At 43.6% G+C, this 22,749-nt stretch overlaps 2 protein-coding genes across 20 annotated transcripts in view; one reads left to right on the forward strand and one right to left on the reverse strand.

Annotated features, from left to right (window-relative positions):
• Window positions 1-6,143, reverse strand: part of EVC2 (EvC ciliary complex subunit 2) — a 166,657-nt gene extending 160,514 nt beyond the window's left edge. For 9 of the 10 annotated variants that reach the window (XR_010601916.1, XM_065598187.1, XM_065598186.1 and 6 more), the window contains exon 1: window positions 5,803-6,143. Coding sequence is in view for 8 of the 10 variants with exons in the window: in XM_065598187.1 (XP_065454259.1) it covers window positions 5,803-6,123 (321 nt within the window). In the remaining 2 variants the exon portion in view is untranslated. Of the gene's footprint in view, window positions 1-5,563 lie in introns of all 10 variants that reach the window. The other variant, XM_065598189.1, reaches the window with a different exon arrangement.
• Window positions 6,144-6,536: 393 nt separating this feature from the next.
• EVC (EvC ciliary complex subunit 1) overlaps window positions 6,537-22,749 on the forward strand; it is a 91,667-nt gene continuing 75,454 nt past the window's right edge. For all 10 annotated transcript variants that reach the window (XR_006175698.2, XR_006175699.2, XR_006175697.2 and 7 more), the window contains exons 1-5: window positions 6,537-6,725; window positions 13,648-13,776; window positions 18,872-18,955; window positions 19,429-19,661; window positions 21,643-21,727. Coding sequence is in view for 7 of the 10 variants with exons in the window: in XM_008170160.4 (XP_008168382.2) it covers window positions 6,537-6,725; window positions 13,648-13,776; window positions 18,872-18,955; window positions 19,429-19,661; window positions 21,643-21,727 (720 nt within the window). In the remaining 3 variants the exon portion in view is untranslated. The remainder of the gene's footprint in view (window positions 6,726-13,647; window positions 13,777-18,871; window positions 18,956-19,428; window positions 19,662-21,642; window positions 21,728-22,749) is intronic.

Genomic DNA, 22,749 nt, shown 5'->3' on the forward strand with positions numbered 1-22,749 from the left:
CCTAAATCTTTCAAAAATATAGAAGCAAAGATAAGTATTGTGGTTAAGTATAAGGAAGATAAACTACATGGTCAGGAAGCATAGTCTAGTGCAGGGGTGGCCGACCTGAGCCTGAGAAGGAGCCAGAATTTACCAATGCACATCGCCAAAGAGTCAGCCCACATCAACTCCCCCCTCCCCACCCGCAGCACCTTCTGCAGGCTGGGAGCCCTGCCGATCAGCACCTGCCCCTCCCTCCTGCCCACCGCGATTAGCTGTGGAGGGGAGAGGAGTAAGGGTGCAGCAGGCTCAGGGAAGGGGGCAGGAAGGGGCAGGGGCCTTGGGGTAAGGCATGGCATGGCCTGGGGTTGAGCAGTGGAAAGTTGGCACCTGTAGCTCCAGCCCCCAAGTCAGCACCTATGCAAGGAGCTGCATATTAACTTCTGAAGAGCCACATGCGGCTCCGGAGCCATAGGTTAGCCACCCCTGGTCTAGTGGTTAAAGCACAATGTTGGAAGTTAGAAGTTCTGGATTTTATTCCTCCCTCTGCTACATTCAAGTCACTTAGGCCCAAATTTTCAATGTGTTCACTAATTGGGGAGCCTTAGTTTTTGGGTCCCCTACTTCAGATACCATGCCGGGGCACCACTTAGGGAGGGCCAGGGGGCACTTCCCACCACCCCCAGTTTCATACCAGAGGTTTTCTCATGGTGCATGCCCCAGCCTGAGCTCTTACCTGCAGCCAGGTCCCCTCCTCTAGGAGCTGGGGTTCTCTGGCTACAGCTCCCGTGCTCAGTTTCCTCTACTGCACTAGAATCACCCACCCCGTCCCGTCATCTGCCTTCACCAATCAGCAGCTGAGATGATATAGAGTGACAATCCTCCTAACCAATAGTAGAGTTCTACAGTCCTTTACTACATCTGTGTGGGGCTCTAGGGGCATTAGAAACTGACTTTAAACTGGAGTGAAATTGACGCTTTCAAGTCATTGTCACTTCTGTTTATAGGCTAATTACTTTCCAGAAGACTCTTAAACACCACACTGCAGTGACTGAGTTGCAGTTCTCACAGGAGAATTTTTAAAACCAAACCCCAAGAAAATGCAACATTTTAAAGTTCAGGAAAAAACAGTCTTGTTTATTATTTAGAGTTTGTATATATGTTTTTTTAAAGTATCATTCTGTGCTTGGACACTGTGCCTCAGTTCTCATTGCTGTAAAATGGGAATAATAATACTTGCCTGCCTGCCTGCCATATGGAATTATAAATTTTAGATTGAGATCTGTGGGGCAGGAACAGATCTTAAACCTAACCAGTGTCCCTTAAGTGACTTGACACAAGACATCAGAACACGTATTACAGCCGGAAATGTATCTCAACTCTGATCCCCATTCTGCTACTCTACCCTCAAAAAATGCACACTCTCCTAGCTAATGACTTAGACGATGGATAATAAGACTGTTCATTGACATATCTTGTATATCCAGCCTGCCAAAAATAAATGTGGGATTTTCTTTAAAGTCCAGTTGTGGTCAGAAAAGCAGCTCTGTAAAAAACATCACCACAATCAAATACATACTTTCTCTGTTTCAAGTCAAATCTGTTTATTTTATGGATACAAACATGTTTTTACTCTCAGTGGTGCAGGAACCAATATCAGTCAAGAAAAACAAGCTGTATTCTGTCTGGTCGCATACATCAACAGAATTATTCAATGCACTATTGATGAAGATGAAAGAAGCAGAAAGAACTCAATTTGCCTTTCAGGGTTAAGCAAGGGCAGGAATTCAAAAATCTTTCTTGTTAATTGATCAAATTTAATCTGGAGTCAGAGGACAAATAGCTATGGGAAAGCAGTATTTAAATAGTAAATAAAATATTTAAACATTAAGTAAACATAAAATTTCAAAGTATTATATTAATCTGTAAACATGAGTTAAAAGGAGATAAACTAAGATGAACTAAAATTAATTTAAAAACAAAGGTTCATTTTTAAATACATTCTAACCAGTATGCCATTCTTCTGTGGTCTCATTTGAGATTTACAGTAGATACTTAGTATCAGAGGGGTAGCCGTGTTAGTCTGAATCTGTAAAAGCAGCAAAGAGTCCTGTGGCACCTTTCAGACTAACAGACGTATTGGAGCATGAGCTTTCGTGGGTGAATACCCACTTCGTCGGATGCATGACGATACCTAGTTCCTGGCAGAGATGTCTATACTTCTGTAAAATGTCTTTCGTATAACGCTAGTTGTCAAATGTGAGTTAAAGTGATCTGTGTGGTTACAAATGTAATCCACAGTTTCAGTGTACAATAAAAATATTAACTACAAAAATGAGTTTATGAAAGTCAGTAAACTGAAGTTAAAATAGAGATCTGTGTTTTGGTGACTCAGAAAATGATTTCCTGGTATGCAGTGGCATTGGAATAATTAGTATAGCAGGGGTGCTAAAAGCCATTGAACAAAACTGTAAACCCTGTATATGACTTCAAGTCAAAGGGTGCTGCCGCCCCCCAGCACCCCTAGTTCCAGCACCCTTGTGGAATGTGATTTCCTTATATGTAATCATTGATTTTTTTTCCCCTGGCAAATGATGGTTTTGTCAGGGCTGAGTGGTTAGATTTGGAGTGGAGGCTAATATATTGAGGATCTAAATTGTAAGAATAAATCAAAAATAAGAAATATGTAGACTCTTAAATAAAACTTACTCACATCTCTGCATACAGAACAGAAGTTCAGCTCTCAGGACTATTTTCCACTCCCCCATTAACAGAGCAAATGGAAGAGTGCACACAAATTAAAAATCTGACAACCTCACAGAGGATGGGTTGAGGTGACTCTTGATTTAGGTAATACTATCCTGCTTTCCAGAAGAATAAACTGACGCACAGATATTAAGTCTGACAATGGCCTTGTCTGCACTAATTCACCCAGTGCTAAAGCTGGCTATTTCCATAGTAAGGAATTGTAGAAGTTCCCCACCGGAGCTACCACCATTATAACTGGGAGTCCTGATGCAGACAAGGTGCTACCAACCTCTATTATCATCAGATTTAAAGACATATCTACACAGCAAAAGCTGGACATGGGCTTGTCCGTTCAACCTGAATCCAGCTAGCATGGGTAACAAAAGAAGCGAAGACAGCACAGCACAGGCTTCAGAATGGACTAGTAAGCCAAGTATGCACCAAAAGTCCATACCAGACTTGCACTACCCGTGCTGAAGCCTGGCTGTGCTGCCTTCACTGCTATCATTACCTAGGCTGGGCTGGATTCAAGCTACCTCACAGTTAACCCATGCACAGCTTTTTCTGTGTAGACACATGACTGACAGTGGTAAAAATACAGACAAACCAAGTATTTTTCTGTCCTTGTTGATGAAGCTAAAGATGCACCAAAAAAAGAACAGCTGTGTCTCCTTTTACGCTTCTGTGGAAAAGGAATCAATTCAGGAAAGAGCTCAGGGCTGCTTCCACGTAGAAAATCTAAATGCCGGATCTGTCTCAAAAATGATTATTGAAGAACTACAGCATTTGAAGCTCGATATTAATTACATTTTTGCCCAGTGCTACGATGGAGCTTCTGTGCTGAGTGGGCATTTAAAAGACATACAAGCTCGAATTCAGGAAAGGATTACACATGCCATTTATGGGAAATGCTGTCCTCACAGGCTTAATCTTGTTACTGCAGACACATGCTCCAGCATCACCCAGTGTCAGGGAGTCTTTACATTTGCTCAGGCATTGTACATCTTCTTTAGCAGTAGTTACAAGTACCGGGAACCATTTGTTAAGGCACAGCAGGAGCTAGGCCAGAAGGTACTTGAACTAGGTAGATTATGTGAAACTCACTGGTGTGACTCCCTTTGGAAATAACATGCAAGACTGGCACTGTAGTGGAAATACTGGAAGCCATTTCAGTTCAGAGCTGATGGACCATCAGTTAACATTGCAAAGGGCTTGATGACAAAGATAAAGAGCTATTCCTTTATGTTGAGGCTCTTGGTTTGGGAAAGAATATTCAAGATTTTGCACAGGGCTTTAGAAGAACTGCAAAATGAAAACCTGAATTTATTAAGTGCCATGGAATTAGTAGCAAGCAATGTTGCTGCTCTTCCAATAAATGAGAACATCTCAAAGCAAATGGAAGGAGATGTGTGATGAAGCTGAAATCATTGCCAAAGAACTTGAAATTGATATTCCGTGTCTGTCAATCGCAACTGCTGAGCACAGCAATACAAAAACGGCAAGAAGCCTTGGTTTTTGTTTATAGTACACTGGGTCAGTCATCGACACATGATGTTCCCAAGAGCACTCAAGAACCTATAAAATCTGATTTCTACTGTCCTATTCTGAACAGAATTCTTGCTAAGCTTGCTAGACGATTCACCTCCAACTCCAGTTTGCTTTCTGCACTAACTGCTTGTGACCCAAAGAATGAAAATTTTCTTGATTATGAGAAACCAAAAATAACTGCAGATCACTATGGATCAACAGGCACCAATTTTGGCGATCTGGATGCAGAATCAAAGTTGCCAAGAAGCACATTGCACCAAAAAAACCTGACTTCAATTTCTGAATTCTGGAATGTTCTCAATGTTTTACCAAGGGGTTACCAGACTTTGCTGTCTATTGTAGATTATTGTGTTGAGCCTTCCAGTTTCTACAGCATTAAAAAAGGGAGGTACTTCTCTGTGCTCAAGAGAGTTAAGGACTACTTAAGAACCACAATGGGAGATAGGCATGTAAGAGATTTGGTAATTTTAGCCTGTCAATGTGAAGCTTCAAAACACTTGGATTTTGCCAAGATGAGACCATGGCATTATCCATTGTTTTTAGCTCATATCTGGAGTGTGTTTTTGTTTTCAATAATTTACCTTTAAATATTCCTGGAACCAATTACCTGTCTCATTCTCCTCTTCACAATTTGGAACATAAGACATTTAGAAAACAAGAACAATTGCAGGCGTAAGAAGATTTTAAGTAGATTTTATTTATTTTTATTTCTGTCTACTAAAGAGAGTGTACAAACTGTTTCTGATATCTGTGTTAAGGCTCCAAAACCGATACCTCAAGGCTTGGGATTATCTTGCTATATTATCTCCTGATTGTTCTAAATTTACATATAAACTTAACATATGGCTTTAATTGCTGTCTGTATATATATTTTTTCTTCTTTCTTTGTACAGAAATTAGGTACCGTGCTCATGTCAGCTAATTTTGAAGTTATTACTGTAAAAAAACAAAACAAAACCCTAGAGTTTTCAGGTGCCTAAGTAGTCCCTGGAATCATGGTTAAAGTTGCACCACCACTGCTTAATTTGTGCCAGGGATTGCCAGACCTGAGCCCGGCACCTCTATGCTTGGCAGTTCATAGCCCCAGCACTTCTGGGCTTGCTGCATCAATTATGAAAATGTTAAAATTGCTTGAATCCCAGTACCAAATTGGCTGGGCCTCCGCACCACTTTCATGCTAAATTAAGCATTACCCCAGCCCCCAAATCTGAAATGGTCACCAATACCAAGGGCCTACTTATTAGAAATGCCGAGTGCTCAGTATCTCTGAAAATCAGATCTGAAGTACCTTAAAGGTTGGGCACCCCAGGTTAGTGGATGCTTTTGAACATTTAGACCTTTCATGTCTCTACAATTCAGCTTCCTCGTGTGATAAAATGGGGATCAACGCCTCTGCCCGACCTCCCAAGTAGAGGGATGAGGTTAGATTCGCCACGGCCGGGAGTAGGGTGCTCTGGGAGGGCAGATCGCCTCTCCCAGGGGCTTTCCAAGCAGGAGCTCACACGCCTCGGCGAAGCGTCCTCTTACCTGGGCTGCCGTCTGGCTGCACCATCCGCCGCTCGGGAGGCGGGGAGCCCGGCCGCGGGGTGACTCCTCGGGAGAAGGAAACCGCGAGCCAGCGGCAAGGGCCACCGAGACCTCGTGCCCGGCCCCGAGAGGAGGGGGATCTCCGTGCATCGGGCGGCTCGCGGGCAAGTCTTTGCACTGGGGCGGATGCTGCCCGAGGCGAGGGGGGTCTGCTGCCGGGGAGGCCCGGGCTGGGAGCAGCAGCAGCACTCGCACAAAGTAGCCAGCTACCAGCAGAGCCCCCGGCGGGGAGCGGAGCCCCCCTGGAGCCGCTGCTCGCATGAGACAGGCGCGGGGGGAATCAGCCGGCGCAGGAGCCCCCCAGAGGAGCGCGGCGAAGCGCGGCTGCCGCTGCCAAGTTACTGGCCCGGAGAAAGTTTCTTTCCAGGGGGGTCCGGCTCCAAACCAGGCCGAGCTGCCGAGGCGCCGAGCCACAGATCTGCCGCAATCGACTTCAGCCGCGATCGCTCTCCTCCCGGCCCGGGAGGAGATTCCCCTTCCTCCAGTCCCTGGTCCCCAGCCGCGAACCTCGGCCCGCAGGGAGAGGGCTGGGAGCCGGGATGCCCTGGGCTCGCCAGGCGGGAGCTGCCCAGCAGCGGAGCTCGCTGCGCTGCTCTGGGTCCTAGCCCGGGGCCCCTCCCCCGTCCCAAGCACAGTTGGAGCCCCCGCCTCGAGTTCTCACTGCGGGCTCGTTCATGGCCTCTGCTGCTGGCGAAGCGCCGCCAGGGCCCTGCCGAGGGGAGATCGGGCTGCAGTTCTGGGTGGAAGCCTTGCAGCTGGTTCCCGGCTTGCTGGCTCCCGCTGTGCTGCTGGGGGTCGCCTTGGGCGTCGGCGCCGCGCTCCTGCTGTGCTTCTATGTGATCGGGCCTCTTCTGCAAAACAAGGTACGCGTTGCTGGATGGGATCTTTGCAGTAGAAGGTTTTGGCTTCGTGCGGATTGAGTGGGTTTGGGTAAATACTCTGGGTCCTACCTGATCCTGCCAGCCTTGGCCTCCGCATCCCAAATTGGAGTAGAACAAACCGTCTGGCCACTCTTCCTGCTCTAAAAAAACCCCAAACCAGTGTCTGATGCACAACAGCAACACAAGACACCGAGTCTGTCATCTCCTGAATCAAGCCTGCTTTGGGCCTCTAACTCTCCAAATTGTAATGGGTATACAGCTAATACATGTAAATGCTCCTATTGTATCAATATCTGGAGTATTACACATTCTAGTGCAACAGCATTGCTGACACCTGGATTCTATTGGATCTAGCTGGCAGCACAAGAAAATCTGCACCCAACTATAATAATGCTTCAAAATCCCAGGTCTGACACATAGACCCTGCTGGATGCAGCAAGTTTTTGGCCCTCATTACTCAACTTTCTTTACTTAAATAGAGAACAAACGTAGGTGCTCCTACTGCGCAAAAACATTTCTAATCAATGCATTTTGTAATGCAGCAACACCCCAAAAACTTGGTTCCTCCTTGATCCAGCCAGTTGTTGGCCCCAATTGTCCAAATTCCACTAGCTATATAGAAAGCACGTTTAGCCTGCCTGCTGCACCTTAAAACTCCAGACTGACTCTAACATGCCCCAGAGCAGCAATGCCACAAAACTTGGATTCAGCATTGGAATCCTTTTGGATCCAGCTGAGTTTTGTCCACCGACTCAGAAATTACACTGCCAAAATTAAGAATAAGTGTACTTTTCTACCATGCTTTAAACACTGACACATCCTGGTATAAGAAAGTGGCAAAAACTCTGATTTGAGCTAGACAAAGGTTTTGCGCAACAAATTTTTTGGTGGCCTCAGAGCAGTGGTGGGCAACCTGCGGCCCGCGGGCCACCAGACCATTTGTTTACATTTGCACGGCCGCCTTCAGCTCCCAGTGGCCACTATTCGCCGTTCACAGCCAACGGGAGCTGCAGGAAGCGACACCCAGCCCGTGTCGCTTCCCGCAGCTCCCATTGGCCGGGACCGGCGAATGGCGGCCACTGGGAGCTGCAGGCAGCCGTGCAAATGTAAACAAACTGTCTGATAGCCTGCCAGTGGCTTGATCTGAGGGGCCGCAGGTTGCCCACCACTGCCTCAGAGTGTGGCCACCAACTCTTGCTGGTGGCCACTCTGACAATTTTTCCTAAAATACTTAATTAACATTAGGAAAAAGAAACAAATATGCATATATACATGTCCAAATCATTGTAATTTATTTATACAGGGATTTGGGTTTATTTTTGAAACTCAATAATAAATATAATGTACAGTTGTCTGTGTTCTTTACTGGACCTAAACAGAATAGAAACAAAAATAAGGTGCTTTGCATGTTCTTTGTCCTTTGTTGTTGTTTCTTTTGGGTTTTTTGGGTTTTGTTTTGTTTTGTTTTTTTAGACTTGCTGGCTAGTAAGTCTGCTATTTATTGTGAAAAGTGATATTTGTATGTTTGTTAATTTTTCACAGAAGCAGGCTTGCTAGCTACCTAGCAAGGCAATGAAAAGTGATATTAACAAATATATAAATATCACTTTTCACAGCAGAGTTACTCAGTCCCAGCAAGCTAGGGGACAAATTAAGCCCTGGATTGGGAGATGGGTGGGTGGGGAGGCAGCGGGGGGCCAAGGATGATGGAAGGGATGCCAGAGGAGGCAGCGGGGGCCAGCAGCGATGGGAGGGGGGTTGGAGCAAGCCCGGGGGGCCAGGCTGGAGCCTGAAGCCCTGTGGCTGGGGACCAGAGCCCATTGCCATACGTCTGAAGCCCAGGGCCAGAGGACACAGCGGTGGCCAGGGATGTTGGGGGGGCAAGCCCAGGGCCAGCACCCAAAGCCCCATGGCCGGATCCTGGGTCCAGCAGCCAGAGCCCAAGATGGAGGAGAGAGTAGGGGCCAGGGGCGACAGGCAGAGGGTGGCGAGCCTGGGGTCGGAGCCCAAAGCCCCATGGCCAGATCCTGGGGCCCCGCAGCCGGACCCTCAGAGACAGAGCCTGTCACCGCACAGCCGAAGCTCAGAGCCAGAGAACATAGCGGGGGCCATGGATGATGGGGGTATGAGCCTGGGGCCAGAGCCTGAAGCCCCACAGCCGAATCTGGGGTCCAATGGCTGCAGCCTGGGCCACGTGGCTGGGGATGAAACCTGCTGCTGCGCGTCCAAAGCCCAGGGCCGAGGATGACGCAGCGGAGGCCAGAGATGATGAAGGAGTGGTGAGCCCAGGGACAGAGCCCGCTCCTCAGTTTTACCATCTATATTTAATACATATGCAGCTTCTTCTAGTCCACCACAATAATGCCAATCCCCACATATCATAGAATAACAACACTACAAACATGACTGTGAGCAACTGAATTCAGCTAGGTCAAGCTGGGTTTTGGCACTGCGCTCCTGAATTAGAACATTACCATGCTATCAAATTGGAGTCTTCACTTATACAAATTCATCTCCTTTGAACAACATGATACCTTTTGGGCCACCACATATATGTGTCAGTAACATTACTTATGAGATAAGATAAGCACCTGGATGAAAAGCTGCTATCTCAAACTCAGTCTGTAAAACAAAGGTAGGAATTGGGTTGTAGTTAAAGGACCTGCAGGTCTGACTCCATCACCCATTGAAGACTTATTTACTCTATTTGTCAAGAAGGTGCACAGCCTGGGGTTCCTTTGAGACTTTTTGCTTGCTCCTAGATACCAAAAAGCAGCTGTGTCCCAGAAGTGCCATTTTCTAATTTCAACTCAATTGGAAAATGTGCCCTTTCTTAACTACTGCAAACTACCCATTCTGATCCACATATGCACCACCTTTCCACTAGACTGCATCAGGGTGTTCTCTATTACATTGTACTTTAGGATGTTCAGGTACTACAGAGATGAGGGCTGTAAAAGTATCTAGACCAGTGGTTCTCAAAGCCGGTCCGCCACTTGTTCAGGGAAAGCCCCTGGCGGGCCGGGCTGGTTTGTTTACCTGCCGCGTCCACAGGTCCGGCCAATCGCAGCTCCCACTGGCCGTGGTTCGCCACTCCAGGCCAATGGGGGCTGCGGGAAGTGGCGCGGGCCGAGGGATGTGCTGGCTGCCCTTCCCGCAGCCCCCATTGGCCTGGAGTGGCGAACTGCGGCCAGTGGGAGCTGCAATGGGCCGAACCTGTGGACGCGACAGGTAAACAAACCAGCCCGGCCCGCCAGGGGCTTTCCCTGAACAAGCAGCGGACCGGCTTTGAGAACCACTGATCTAGACAGAATGAGTGTGTGCGGGGGGGGGAGGGGACTCAAGATGAAGGCCATATGAATGTTTCAAGTGGCCTGACAGCAGCCTGCTTACTGGGATATTTAGATAGACATGTGGACATCACCCCAGTTTTCTACAGGCTCTCTATTCAATAGTGGATCTTCATCAAGAGACTGTTTTCAGCAGATGAAGCCCTCAATCGACTGGAGCCAGTCTGTATCCAAGTGTCTCTTTCTCTGTCACCCACCTCAGCAGCTGTGATCAACAGGAGTGATAAGGCTGACAGAGTCACAAGTGAAATTCTTGGTAGCCTAACATTCTCAGCTGCAGACTCTCAACTATCCAACTTCTAATATAGATGCCTGCATTTAAACTAATTTAATCCTTGCTTAAATCAATTTAGCTTCATTTGGTAATGTACTGAAACAAGCTGGGATTTAAGCAAGGATTAAATTCATTTAAATAGATCTATGTTAGGGGCTTTGCACCAGTTTAATTGTTGCTCTGCAGATGCCATACACACGAGAGAGACCTGTTTACTTAGATTAATTTAAAATCGATTTAGCTAATCCGCTGCAACTTTTCTTGTACAGACATGGTCTCCGTCTTGTCACTTTAGGGCACAACAGAAGAAGACTTACCTAGTTTGCAGAAGTCTTCCTGAAATAACGTTGACCACAGAATAGCCATCTGTGTCTTCTCCCGGAAACAAATAAGAACAATCCCACTTACAAAGCAGTAAAACGAATGGAAGAATGGAGAGAACTGTCCCTTTTAAACTGAGACTATGTACCTAGATCCCCTGGTGCTTTAGAAATATATGAGCTAGAAAAAGAATGAGGCATATTGTATACATTTTACAACTTGCTTGGGGTGAAACTGCTATTTAGTTATTTCCAAAGCACATGCTCTCTCTGTTGTTTAACATGCACTTGTCTGATTTTAGTCCTCTTTGGAGAAATACGTATATTTTCATCATCTTTTAAAGACTAACCCTGGTTGTTCCTCGCTTTTTATCACAATGTTTCTTGAGACTCCAACATTATTTACATTGTACATATCCATAGACTTATTTATACTACACCAGGTTATTTTCTGGGAACAGCATTATTGATTTGTTTTGTTCTTGCTCTGCATCAGACTTAGACCTATATAATATTGAGTTAATTTCATATAACAGTGGTTGGCACGGACACAGCTGGAGGATCTAGTGCCATGCCGAGTGTTCTCTCTGCATTCAGTGGGCGGTTTGTTTTTCTTTAGCCACACCTCTTTGTACAACTATAGCTAACCTGCCACACACGCGGCCCCCCCCCCCCCAAGACTGATCATAATTAGGCCTGGTGGGAGAGAAGAATACTTGTTAGCCATCTGCTTTCAAGAGGAAGATTTGAAACTCTGCTTGAAGCCATGCTTTTGCCTGGTAATGGAAGCACTTCAGGTACTAGATCAATGCATCCTGTGGCGGTGGAAGCTTCTCTGATTCAATAGCTCATTTTTCTTTCCAAAATAGATGTTTTTTTATATTGCTGTCACGGTTGGCTCAGTATAGCTAAGCACAGATGTTATCCTTTTGCTGTCTTCACCTGTCTGGTCACTCTGATACTATAGTCATAAGGTATGAGTATTTAAAAAGAAGTCATTATTGCCAGTGCCTTCCAGAAGTGTTCCGTTCTTCTGTAATACCCTCCAGTCAGATTTATCCTGTACCAGCAAACTTTCTTGTTGAGATCGAGCTTGTCCAGTCATGAGATTCTGGTAGATTAGCTTGATGACGTACTACCGGGATTGTTGTTAGACCTTATTTTATTCAGCATCTTTATTAATGATCTATAAGAAGAGGTAAATGGCACTTTAACTACATTCATACTGGTAATACATTGGGAGGACAAAAAGCAATGGAAAGGAGGGAGCTAATGGGGTGATAAATGTGGGAAGGAAATAGATTCAACTTGGAAAAATATAGGTTTATTCACTGGGGATAAGTAATCCAAGTTATAGGTGTTCACTGTGAAAGAAATGCTTGAGAAATACTATGGCTGAAAGTGGGCAGCAAACTGGATGTGAACTTGCAAGGAAATATGAGACAAGAAAAGCAAATGCCTCTTTTGGGCTACATGTGCAAGAACATCTTGTCACCATACTAGAAAGATGAAAGCTTTTTTTTTAAAACTATCTCGCACTGATACAATTGTACATAGAATATGATGTACAGTTCTGGACGCCTCAGTGTCTGAGAGATGATGGGAGGGAAGTCAGTGGAAAACAATAAAATTATTGGGATAAGTAGGGGCTGGAGGGAATGAATAATATGAAAAGGTACTAAAAGAACTAATTACATTCTATATTGTGCGACCAGTCAACTACTAAAGGAGAGTTTAAGTTTCTATAACAAGACTGGACTGAGAAGTGGAAAGTGGCGTAGGCAATATCTTTTTAACAGCTCAACAAACAGGTAGTAAAATGGAGACATGAGGTAGGAGCCTTTGAGCCATCATGTTTGCCTAAAGTGAGTAACCATATTATCACATTCTGTATAGGTTCTTATACCATGCTCACCACCGTAGTATCTGAGTGTTTTCCAGTTCATTAAGCCATATGTCAAGTGTGGTTTGTTCTCTCATCTTCTCTGCAGGGAGAAAGTGCGTGCAGTAGAGTGGTTTGGTGGGGGTTTTGTTTAATATACATGTTGCTATATGATTGTAAGAGAAGGCAGGTCAAAGAAATACACCTTGCACTTGGAGTGGAAGTTGGTGATGGTCCTTAGTACCTAGGGGAGCTCTTTCCATAGTCTCAGGTCTCCCCCCCCCCTTCAGAAAGTTCTATCACCTGCATCAATGAGATTTACCCTTATTCGAGAACATTTCAGTGAGGAACAGTGTGGAACAGTGGTCCTCATCCAAGAGCTTTAGGTGATCTTTTACATATCTTAGACCCAGGTCTTGGAGTGCCTTCAAGATACAGACCAAGACCTGGAACTTGACTCAGTAGCCTAGGAGAAGCTAGTCTGGAGAGTGGTGGACAGGTTTGGCGTATGCAGTAGCCTGTACTACTGAGACGACACACTACAGCATTCTGTGCTGGATGGAGTTTCCTAAGCACTGATGGTTTCAGACCTGTAGCTTTTCTCACCCGTCCTCTACCTGGTGAATGGTATATTCTCACAAATGTTTCCTAGTCCATTACTTGGGTCTAAAACACTGTGTGCACCTGTGTAACTTCATCACACGAGTAGTTCAATTGCCAATCCTCAATACTGCAATCATTTGATGCTGTGGGGTGGGGGTGGGAAGGCGACTTCTTGGCACTGAATGTGCAATAGCCAGAGTCTTTCACCTTTCCCTGGTCCAAGTCTCCAGCGCTGGGGGGAGAAGAGTAAAGCAAATGCAGAAAGAAACTAAAGATACTAAAAATGTTTCCTCAATCTATAAACTTATTACTCATTTTCAGAAAACTGAAATCATTAGTCTAAAATAATCATTTGTACCTACTTTGTAACTTGAACAGGATATTACTATAAATAAAACAGGGTCATCTAAGATGTCAGATGAATCCAAGTGGTTTGAGTTGCATTTTATTTTTTTGTCCTGCTTTGGGATTTCAGAAAGATGATTCCCAAAGGCTTCTGGAAAGCTTTCACTCGGATGTGCGCGGACATCTTGATGAAAATGTACCCTTACCCAGAAAGAAGAAAACAGAAACTCAAATGTCAGAGGAGGAAATGGTGCTGGAAGTAAGAGTTTATTCCTTTCATAGATGTCTATTTTGTCTGATATTCTAGCCTGCTTACTTAGCAGCTGATCCAAATGCTGTTGATTTCAGCAGAGTTGGGATATGTCCCTTCAAGAGTTACGATGATTCCCATACAAATGCTGTAATAAAGAAATTGGAAACTGAATGAAGTAAATCAGAGACTCAGTGAACAAAGAAATAAGGGCCCTGAATCTAGGATCTGTTGATACCTAGAAATATGATTTCACTTATATTTACCTGGCCCAATTTCACAGTCTTTACTCAGTCAAAATTCCCATTCAAATCCATTGGAATTATTTCCCACTCTACCATCATTTTACAAATTTGAGGGCAGTAGCCAATACTCCCACTTCTTCCCACAACTGCCTTGCCCAGCACCTTGCAAATTTGGGTATTTCCCCTGCAGCATTTTCATCTGACTTTAAATTATTAGAATTCACAACTGAAGAGGAGCCTGTAATCTAATTGCACAAATCCACTAAACTAGGGAAGTTTACTTTAAAAGATTGAAAACCACTGGACTAGAGCATCAAGGCTTTAGTCAGGGGTATGCAGAGGTCTTCCACGGGGTACATCAACTCATCTAGATATTTGCCTAGTTTTACAACAGGCTACATAAAAAGCACTAGCAAAGTCAGTACAAACTAAAATTTCATGTAGACAATGACTTGTTTATACTGCTCTATATACTGAAATGTAAGTACAATATTTATATGCCAATTGATTTATTTTATAATTATATGGTAAAAATGAGAAAGGAAGCAATTTTTCAGTAACAGTGTGGCTGTGACACTTCTGTATTTTTATGTCTGATTTTGTAAACAAGTAGTTTTTAAGTGAGGTGAAACTTGGGGTACGCAAGACAAATCAGCCTCCTAAAAGTGGTACAGTAGTCTGGAAAGGTTGAGAACTACTGCTCTTGTCCTTACTCAGGCAAGACTCCATTGAACTCACTATGACTCTTTCTTGAGTAAGAACTGCAGGACTGGGGCAAAAATATCCAGCCTATGGGTAAAATGGATCACAAAACCGCTATGTTAAGGTTCCACTCAGTTTGTTTAGATACTGGGAGTTGGATTCTTAGGGTTCAGTCCTGCTCTACTGGAATCCTATTGTCTCATGTATCTTAGCTGACCTGTTTCTGTGCATGCAGGTGCCGGTTTGCTCATTCATTTTTTAAGTGATGGGCTTTGAATATTAAAGGGCAGGTCAACTTTTATCATGCTACTGAGTGTTTACTTCATAACCCTTTAAAAGAAAACTATACTGATGAGATTCTCTCTTTGGCTCTTATGAAAGAGATGTTTCTGGGATACATCCAGCTTATATTTACATTAAATGGAAGAGTAGAATGCCTTGTAATTCAACATGTGAAAAACATAACTAAGTTTTTCTTCTATTACATCAAGTTTCTGGAAAAGTGTCTCTTCTAGCTTGTGAAATGCAATAGCCTTTGCAATCTGGTCAGACTTCTGTAATATGTGTGGACCAAAACCTAACCCTGATACTCCCTAAGAAAGATCTGCCCAGACCCTGTGCCTGAGGAGCACTATTTCAGGCTGTGGCAAAGGTCCAGTGATTTTGGAGACGGTCTTCGGTGTCTGAGAAGTCCCCCCAAAACCTGAATCTCGGGCCCAAAGTCAAATGTTAGGTGGGTATGCATAGCTGCCAAGTTTTCTGTTGCTCCATTTGTGACATTTTATGCAAATCAGTTCATTAGCTTTACACATTTGCAATTTTTTAAGATGCAGTCAATGGTCATATTGGTCAATACACTCCCTCCCAAGCAGTGGTGGGGATAAGACATTGAGCTGAACAAAAATTTTGCCTCTGAAGAGTATCTGGGGAGTATTTGGAAGTTTGGAAGCTTAGACAGCTAAGCTTGTGGGGGTATCTGTGTGGAATATGGAAGTAGTTAAGGCAAACTACACACATGCTCAGCTTGCCTCATTTTACCCCAACCCATTCAGCAAATCCAACTTGCCTTAGGTCCTCCCCACATCTCCACCCAGACACCTCCACAAATATAGCTGTGGCTTCTAGTCTCCAGCTACCCTCCTCAGACTTTCATACATGGGCAGCAGTCTCTCCAGTGACAGCTGAAGACACAGTGAGGGGTCAAATGAACAATCCTGTTGAAACACCAGAGCTGGCAGCTGGGACTAGAGGACTATCAGGGAGCTAGGAACCCGCTCCGGAGACAGTTGAGAACAGGGAGAGCAGAAATTCAACAACTCACAACCAACAATTCAAAAGGATTGGGTTTTTTGAAGAGCTCTGATTGAGCCTCCCCTTCTGCTAGGGCCCACGTTTTCCCCACTCACAGGATGCTTTGGATGGGTTATTGCAGCTCCATGATCATGGGAGATACAGAGGTCAGGGTCTGCAGGTGACTGGTAGATGGAAGAGAAGCTCATTTTACACCCCCTTCTGCAGCTCCATAGAACCCAGTTGCAACTAACATTCTGATATGACTATCTTTAGGATTGTCAGACTGGTCTGGAGAACCCCCGTAGTGGTATCAGGGGCTTATGGACCCCTTACTCCATGATCCAGTAGTCAGGAAGTGGTCCGCTATTGCAAAACCCACAAAATGTGTAAAGGAATCAATCTTACTTTGATGACCTCAGTTCACTGCCTTTCATTTAAAACTGAGTTGGCTGCTATCCACGTAGTAAAGGGAGTCAGAAATGCAACTGTTTTAAAAATGTGTAGTTAAACTGTGCTCCTCATTCTGCCTATAAAAAATAAGTTATGCTCACCCACAACATGTCAGTTCTGTCTAGCCAGCCCAGTCCTTAGCTTGCAAATGGAAGTAGGTAAAAGCATTTTAACTGTAGCCAGTGCTTGTTATAGACACTTTAAATGTAATGTAAAGTTCTGATGGGACATGAATTCTCATTTCAGATGTGTCCAAGATAGATGACAAATTTATGGCTGAATGGCCAAGTGTTCTTGGACTAGTCGTGAACAGAAAATATTTTATATTCACATCAATGATTAGTTTTTCCTTTGAGGGAAAGTCATAGAATCATAGAATATTAGGATTGGAAGAGACCTCAGGAGGTCATCTAGCCCAATCCCCTGCTCAAAGCAGGACCAACACCAACGAAATCATCCCAGCCAGGGCTTTGTCAAGCCAGGCCTTAAAAACCTCTAAGGATGGAGATTCCACCACCTCCCTAGGCAACCCATTCCAGTGTTTCACCACCCTCCTAGTGAAATAGTGTTTCCTAATATCCAGCCTAGACCTCCCCCACTGCAACTTGAGACAGTTGCTTCTTGTTCTGTCATCTGCCACCACTGAGAACAGCCGAGCTCCATCCTCTTTGGAACCCCCCTGCAGGTAGTTGAAGGCTTCTATCAAATCCTCCCTCACTCTTCTCTTCTGCAGACTAAATAAGCCTAGTTCCCTCAGCCTCTCCTCGTAAGTCATGTGCCCCAGTCTTGTGCAAATACTTTGGCATGTACATAGCTTCATGCATAGCAGTGTGTCCCATTGAAGGGCAGAATCAGGTCCTTAACTACAGTAATTTCTATAGTACACATGTTGCAAATATGAGAGCACTTCTATAACACATTTAGGGCTAGTCTACACTGGCAATGCTTTGTGTAATCGCGGTGCTCCGAGAGAGCTCTCCCAGCGCTCTAAAAAAATCACAGCCACGAGGGGCGTGGCTCCCAGCGCTGGTGCACTGTCTACACTAGCACATTACAGCGCTGAAACTTGCTGTGCTCAGGAGGGTGTTTTTTTCACACCCCTGAGTGAGAAAGTTGCAGCGCTGTAAATTGCCAGTGTTGACAAGCCCTTGGTGTATAGCCTTGTTACATGAAGGGTGTTTCCCCTCCTCGCTGCCAAACCAGTTTTTAAAAAAAAGCCAATTTGTTCCAATTACTGCTGACCAAAGTTGTGCAGAGGCTAAGCCACCAATTCTTAACTAGAATAGATGAAAAATGCACTTGGTTAGGTTAGTACTTATCCATTGCAATAGTATCCTACACCATGCATATAAATAAGTGGGACTCCTCAGTGTGAACAGGGATATGACAGTCTAGCCGTCTGGCCCTCTATGTCTTGCACTTGTTGAAACAAAAAATAAAAAAAAGTTTGGAAGTGAAACAGACATTATGTGCAGCCACCAATGCATGACCCATTTTGATTTTCTCTGCTCATTTCAATGTTTATTTTTGGGCTCCCTTAGTGCCTTGCCATTTCTTACAAAAATCCTTGAACTAGCAACTGCATACATTTCAGCAAACCAGATTGTTCCATTAGTAATACAAGGAATACAGGAGTTAAAAAACCTCCCAAAACTTGGTCTCAGTTATTGTATGTAGTCCACATTCCCAGTGTACTTTGTGTAACCCAAAGCTGATCACCACACTGCAGCTATGCGTGAAGAAGAAATGAACTAAAAAGCATGAACAGGAAGTCTGACTAGCTGTAATTTGCAGCCGACAGGCTGAATAGAATATATCATTTATAAAAAGTCCTTTTGAAAGAACCTCTCTTTTCTCTCAGGGGCATAGTTAAGGGTTTTCCAGTATTTATATTTTAAGTCATTCTTGAAAAATTACTTAATTTAATTTAGTTTTATTTAATCTATTGTTTCTGTATTTAAATTTAAAATCAAAATTCCTAGTCAGACCATGGCAGCCTATCCTCAGGCATCTCCATTCGCCATATATATTATTAAAGTAATTTCAAAATCTCATAGGAAAACTGGATTTCTCTTTCACTGTGGGGGGAAAGAGAAGGAAAATGAGCTGTGAAAACCAGCTATGGTCTATCATCACTTGCTGGAGCAAAGTTCTTTTCGGAGATGGAGCTGTGGTAATAAACTTCCAAAACAATTACAAAACCATAGAAGGTTCTCCTCTTCTTTGGGCTTCATGCTTTGACCTGGACCATGAGAAGACGGTTCATGTCAGAGTGTAAGTCCAAAGACAATCTGTGATCAATAAAATTCCTAAGCTATCCAACCAAAAGGGCTGCATGGAACTTCTGCTAAAGATCTAATCAGAGCTGCTATTCTTACTTAAACTTACAGTATTTTTCTGTTGTTTCCATACAGGGAAATGAGTCTTCTTTGAACAGTAACATCACAGCATTTGCACTAAAAGCAAAAGTCGTCTATCCCATCAATCAAAAATTTAGGGTAAGAGTTTAGACTGTGAAAAGTAGTGGCAATCATTCTGTGACTGTGTAAATTGTAGAGTGGGAAACACTGGAAGAAATTTACTATTAAGCCTCGTACTTTACAGTGGGTTTTTGTTTATAGCAAATTGATCCAGGTCTTATCCTATGTGGTGCCAGCTGTCCTCAACTGGCACTGAAATCTTCAGCACTTCACATGGGCCTGATCCAGTTTCCACTGTAGTCAATTGGAAGTTTTCCATTGACTTTGGCCCAAGAGACATTCAGCACCTTGCAGGATCTGGCCCTTAAACAGGCAATATGTTCATAATTTAATAGAAAAACATATTTCCCAGTCAAAAACATAACTAGTTCTGTAGAGACATTTTGTGGTGTACAGTGTTGCAAAAAATTGTGAAAGTATCCAGCATTCACGAGTTGCTCATTGTCTTAATATTATTTGGATTGAACCAGGTAAATTTTCTTTGTCCCTAGCCCCTGGCAGATGGATCATCCAATCCATCTTTGCATGAGAATCCAAAGCAGGCTGTTCTGCCTAATCAGATAATGGAAACTTCTACTTCAAGCAGCCTTGGATCCCTGAGTCATGGAGACAAGGAGGACTGCAGTTCATCTACAACAATACATTCTGCAACTAGTGATGACAGATTTCAGGACCGAGCCTTCCTGAAGGTGACCTGCTTCCCTGAAGTTCTGACTTGTGAGAGGTACAAAAACAACTGGCAATAGTTTGGGCATTTGAAAACACACACTTGTTTTTTTCAGATGAACTGCTGTAGATCTGGCATGGATGAAGAATCAGGATTCTTAAATCCATGTGTTGAAGGCATACAGTCCAAACTTAATTATAGGAAGCTAAACCTTCTTGGAAACCAAGGAAATTGCATACTATTGTGTGTTGCAAATTGGTTTACTTACGACAGAATTACGGGGAAAGGAGTACAAGCAACAGCATTATCATGAGAAAATCCCTTTTTACTGTACTGTGATAATACTACAATATTAGCTTTGAAAGGCTGTTGATCACATAGGGTCCAATCCTGCCAGATGCTGAGCATGCTTTGTACAGGATGCTGAGCCCCCTCCACTCCCATTAGAATCATTGGGAGCTAAAAGGGTTCAGCCCCTCACAGGAGCAGATTCATAATAAGCAACATTTTCAAAGATCCCTAAAACACTTCCTGCTAAAAACGATTGTTTGTTATTGTCTCTCTCACCCCACACTGTATTGAGGATATAATTGTTTTATTGGATTCATTGATTTCAAAATAGTGATACAAATCTATACATAAAAATAAAAAATACTATGGATGAGCAATGCACATAGTACAAAGTCAGAACTGCTACCACTTTCCTCTCAACACCTCCCAGTCTTTTAAAACCAGGGTGCAAGAGCTTTTCCACCTACTAAGGATTAGTCCTTGGACAGCAATTTTTTAAATATACTAGTAACTTAGAGTTTGATTCGGTCATGCTTATTCATGCTTGAATAGTTGCTTACCTCATCAGTAGTAGCACAGAAGCAAACATGAGTAAGGGTGTCAGAACTGGGTCCTTAATACTACTAAGCACATATTTAGGGCCAGATTCAACTCTTACTTAGCCGTGGCAGCGCTTTAACATGGCTTGTGTAGTCACGGCAGAGCGGTGGGAGAGAGCTCTCCCAGTGCTCTAAAAAAACCACCTCCATGAGCGGCGCAGCTAACAGCGCTGGGAGCGTGGCTACCAGTGCTTGTGCACTGTCTACACTGGCGCTTTACAGCGCTGAAACTTGCTGTGCTCCAGGAGGTGTTTTTTCAGATCCCTGAGCGAGAAAGTTGCAGCACTGTAAAACGCCAGTGTAGACAAGCCCTTAGACTGAGCAGTGAGCTGAGTCCCACAGAGTGTCCAGTAGACTGTTCCCAGCCCAGTGGGACAACTCACATACTTAACATTAAGCATGTGCTTAAATGCATTGCTGAATTGGAACCAGAGTGCTCAGTACCCTGCAGGATCAAGCCCTGTAGCCTGGGGATTGGAGGCAGGAATTCCTGGGGGCCTACTCTGCCCATATCAATGGGGGTTACTCATCCTGCAGTGGGGAAAATAGGTCCCTGTTCAAATACCATGGTGATGGTCATGCTGTAATAACCTGGATAGACTCAGCATTCTAATTTTCACTCTGCCACTGAGTTGCTGTGTGGCTCTAGGCAAATATCTATATGTTTACCTCTTTGTATCCCCAGTTGCAACATAGGGAATAAGAAACTTTGTCACAGGGTGGGACATGGAGAGTCAATTAACGTTACTGCAGCACAACTGGAGGTGGAAAACATTAAATACGAAGTATTATTATTACTGTTTTAAATTACAGCTTTTCCCCCCTCTTTATTCTAGCCATCCCTCCATATTGTTTAGGCTTGCTGTTTATTTGAAGGTTGCTGTGCCTCTAATATGTTAGAGCATTGTCTCTTTTTATCTCTCCGCAGCATTTTAAGATACTTTGTATAAAAAAAATGCAATATGAAAATTGAATTGACTTGTTCCAGGGAAATTGCTTTTGTGAGAATTCAGCACTTAAAAGAAAAAAAGTTAAAAAAAAAATTACAAGAGTGTTACCATTTTCTATCAGTTTTGTTTTTGCAGTGTGCTTTGGCACAGTATAAGTAGATTGCTGCTAATGAATGTTAAACCTCTGCTTTGTTTTAGTTTTGATGTTAAACTGTGCCTGTATAGTCTTCTTTTGAAAGAATTGCTGCTTCTTGATACTGAACTAAGAAGGGAAAAACAGGTGGTAGGTACAAATTTTTTATGTATAGCCATTTGAATTAGAGACAGGAGCTCCTTTAGAAAGCTTAGGAACTAGTCAACATAATTCACTTTGACTATCAGACTCCCTTGAGGAAAGTATTGTATTTTTACTGCACTATATTTTATTTGTCTGTATGTCATAAATATATATCGGCTCAATACAGGGGTGACTGGGTAAAATTTAATGCCCTGTGTTATACAGGAGGCCAGACTAGATGATTTAATGGTCCCTCCTGGCCTTTATAGTTTTTGTTTTTGTTTTAATTTTGCATAAAATAGGTTATCCTATTCAAACATTTTGTAGATACATTTGTCTTCAATTATGGGTGTTAATGCTTTGCAGTGTCAAGGATTGCATATTCTCTAGGTAATATATGAAAAGTCAATATAACACATTCATTACCATTGTGATGGGCACAATCACCCTGATTCAGTATGGTACAGAAGTGAAAGTACCCCCTTATTCTGCTGCATGGGCTACCCACATTACAAATCACAAGAGGAGACCAGCCTTCATTGGTTAGGGAGTGGGCAGACAGGCGTGTAGGATTGATGGAGTCTTAATTGTGCCCCACAATGCATTGGACATCACAACTGAGCTGGGGCAGAATGAGAAGTATTCTGGTATTACAGAGGATTATTTAACCCTCTGAGAGTCAGAGTTGATTCACTGGTCTGCGCCAGGGTTGGCCCAGGTATGCAGCACCCCTTTCTCAGAGCAGATTGGAAAGTTACAATGTAGCCCTAAATAAATAAATCAGATGATTTTCTTGCTAATACAAATTGCAGATATTCTCATGATTTGTAGGCCAGAGTAAATGTTGCGTTTTGTTTTTTTAAGGGGAAAAATAAGTTTAAGGCTCTATTCTTCTCCAGTGGAGAGAAAAATAGGACCTGACCCAGATTAAAAAAGTGGATGGGGGGGATAGAAGGGGAAATAAAAGAAGCCTTTAGCAAGGAGAAAAGGACAAACTGGGCAAAATGGACTTCTGTGATTAAAACAAA

The sequence above is a fragment of the Chrysemys picta genome, chromosome 5, assembly GCF_011386835.1.
Source record: "Chrysemys picta bellii isolate R12L10 chromosome 5, ASM1138683v2, whole genome shotgun sequence".
NCBI lineage: Eukaryota > Metazoa > Chordata > Testudines > Emydidae > Chrysemys > Chrysemys picta.